Source organism: Protobothrops mucrosquamatus, unplaced genomic scaffold, assembly GCF_001527695.2.
Source record: "Protobothrops mucrosquamatus isolate PMUCROS unplaced genomic scaffold, P.Mucros_1.0 scaffold547, whole genome shotgun sequence".
Taxonomy (NCBI): domain Eukaryota; kingdom Metazoa; phylum Chordata; class Lepidosauria; order Squamata; family Viperidae; genus Protobothrops; species Protobothrops mucrosquamatus.
The window spans coordinates 917,438-920,201 of NW_015386851.1; the positions used below are offsets into that span (position 1 = coordinate 917,438).

Here is a 2,764-nt window from a genome sequence, read left to right on the forward strand (position 1 = left end):
TGTGGATCCTCCATCTCCAGTGCTGGAGAAAAGCAGAAAAAGTTTTAAAAACATTTCATCTTACCCATGGTGGCCAAATCAGATTTTTGAGTATTACTAAGCTTGCTATTTGTTTTTTCACTTGCTTCTTCTTCTTAGCAGCCAATAATGTTACATCAAAAAAGCCATTAAGGTTTTTACATCTGCTTTGCTTAAACTGTAATGTACTTTGTCAATTTTGGTCTTTTACTGAACTGAAAAGGGATACATTTCTGCAAACTATAATGTCTGATACCTACAGATCATGCAACAAACCATTACAGTATTGATCATTCCTGGATTTGCCTTTTCTTGAAATGTATCTCTCCCTGAATTTTGGATTGGTGTGCACAATAAGTGCCAAGAATTTAAAAAGAAAGCTATAATAATAATAATGATAAAGTTGGAAGGGACCTTGGAGGTCATCTAGTCCAACCCCCTGCTCATGCAGGAAACCCTATACCATTTCGGACAAATGGCTGTCCAGTTTCTTCTTAAAAACTTCCAGTGTTGGAGCATTCACCGCTTCTGGAGGCAGGTTGTTCCACTGGTTAATTGTTCTAACTGTCAGGAAGTTTCTCCTTAGTTCTAGGTTGCTTCTCTCCTTGGTTAGTTTCCATCCGTTGCTTCTTGTCCTGCCTCCAGGCGCTTTGGAAAATAGCTTGACTCCCTCTTCTTTGTGGCAGCCCCTGAGATATTGGAACACTGCTATCATGTCCCCCCTCGTCCTTCTCTTCTGATTCCATTTACAACAGTTAGTCAAAGTTTTTCTACAATTGTAGTTAGAAAAAATAAAGACCAATCAAAAGTAAATGTGAAATGAGAACTGAAAGTAGCTACCCTAAAAATCAAACCTGGAGCAAATATTTATGTTCTTCCTCTCAGACTAATAAAAGTAGGAACTTCTAAGATATTTGATAGGTTATGTAAAATGGATAAAAGCCAACTCACATGTGTCTCACTTAGTGACAGCAATGTCTCACTTAGTGACGGCAAGACCAAGTCAATGGTAACAGCCAATGCACATGTAGTTCACTTAGTGACGGCAAGACCAAGTCAATGGTAACCGTCAGCGCACATGTGATTCACTTAGTGACGGCAAGACCAATTCAATGGTAGCGTTCAGTCGCATGTAGTATGGTAACATTCAGTCACATATGGTTCGCTTAGTGACGGTAAGGCTGATTCGCTGGTAATAGCCAGATCACATGTGCTTCACTTAGCGGTGGCCAGATCAATGCAATGGTCAGGAAATATATTGGGTCTTGTGTGGATCCAAAGAATGGCGGCTTGTCTCTGCTTGCAGGCCTAGTCCACCTAAGGCCTGATAAATTTAGTGAATGAGGAACAGTGAGATTGAATCAGGCACCTAAGCAGTATTAGTCCCAAGAGCAAAGGCAATGAGCTTGCAGTCATTGCATGCAGCTGTAATGCAAAGCTAGGCTCTGCCTCTAAATGAGCAATCGAGCTAATTCAGACAAAAAAAACAAAACAATCGCTGCCTCCATGCAGCATGGACACGCAACATCCAAAATGGCAACCGCTGCCCGCGGGACTGAAGGAGCTGCTCCAGCCGGCGCTGGGGGAAAAAAAAGGAGGCTAAAATTTCCCGAAAGCCTGCAAAAACAACAGGCTCTCTCTCTCTCTCTCTCACACACACACACAAGGTCCCAAACAGTTCAAAACAAGAAGCAAGAAGGAGCCAGGGGAATGAGCTAGCCTCCACATGGAGTCAGCCGGCATCTGCCTAACAAAGGACACAATAGAAGCTTAAAATCTCTCGAGACACAATAAAAGCTTAAAATCCCTCTAAACCGGGAGATGATGCTGCGCTTTAAAACACAGCCACACAGCCACCCGAGAAGCCACGGTAGATGGAAAAGAAGGTAAAAAAAGGAAAAATACTACCTGATCGTTGTGCCTAAAGACTGAGCCAAACTTAACCATGTCTCCTATCGGAGAAGACCAAGTCAAGACTGAGTCTCCTGGTCCAAGGGAAGAGGCGTGACAAAGGGTTGATTGACTTGGTCTCTGGGCAGGAAGACAAGGATCAACCCATCTAGTGTGGATTCTCCATTGGTCATGCTGGAGAATGTGTTTAAATGTATCCAATAAATTTAACAAACTAAGCAAAATTTTATATACCCATGAACATTCATATTCTTTCCTTATAAGCACTGCATTTTTCCATTATCAATATTCATCCCATAATATTATCTGATTGCATTTCTATTTTTCTTAGAATGAAATGATATTTCTAAATTTACATTGTAAGATGCTGTTTCCATTTTGGACTGTTGGTATTGTTGCATTTTTCTGTCTTCTTTGTCTGACCATCAACTGAAACCTCAACGTATGGGCTGGGTCCAAACCACTTGTTTTTGTTTTCTTTCAACTTTGCAGACATAACTTGAAAAATAAGAGAGAACAACATGGTCAAAAATGACTTGCGGATAGATATCACATTGTTTCATATTATTCAGTTCCTTTAAATCAAGAAATGAAGCATTTATTACAGTAGAAATAGATCAAACCATTTAACTGAAAAGACTGGAAAGATGTCCAATTTTTAAAACAGATAGCAGCATCATACTATAGATTATAAACACTTTATTTACAATAGTAAACGGCATTGGTCACGCTGGTAAATGATCTCTGGAGGGCCCGGGACAGGGGCCATTCCTCTGTCCTAGTTCTTTTGGACCTCTCAGCGGCTTTTGATACCGTGGACCACGGCATCATGCTG

At 40.8% G+C, this 2,764-nt stretch overlaps 1 protein-coding gene across 1 annotated transcript in view; it reads right to left on the bottom strand.

Annotated features, from left to right (window-relative positions):
- The window catches only part of ITCH (itchy E3 ubiquitin protein ligase), a 38,131-nt gene that overhangs the window by 29,751 nt on the left and 5,616 nt on the right, over positions 1 to 2,764 (bottom strand). The window contains exon 2 of the mRNA XM_015817005.1: positions 2,286 to 2,427. Within this exon, the coding sequence (XP_015672491.1) occupies positions 2,286 to 2,427 (142 nt within the window). The remainder of the gene's footprint in view (positions 1 to 2,285; positions 2,428 to 2,764) is intronic.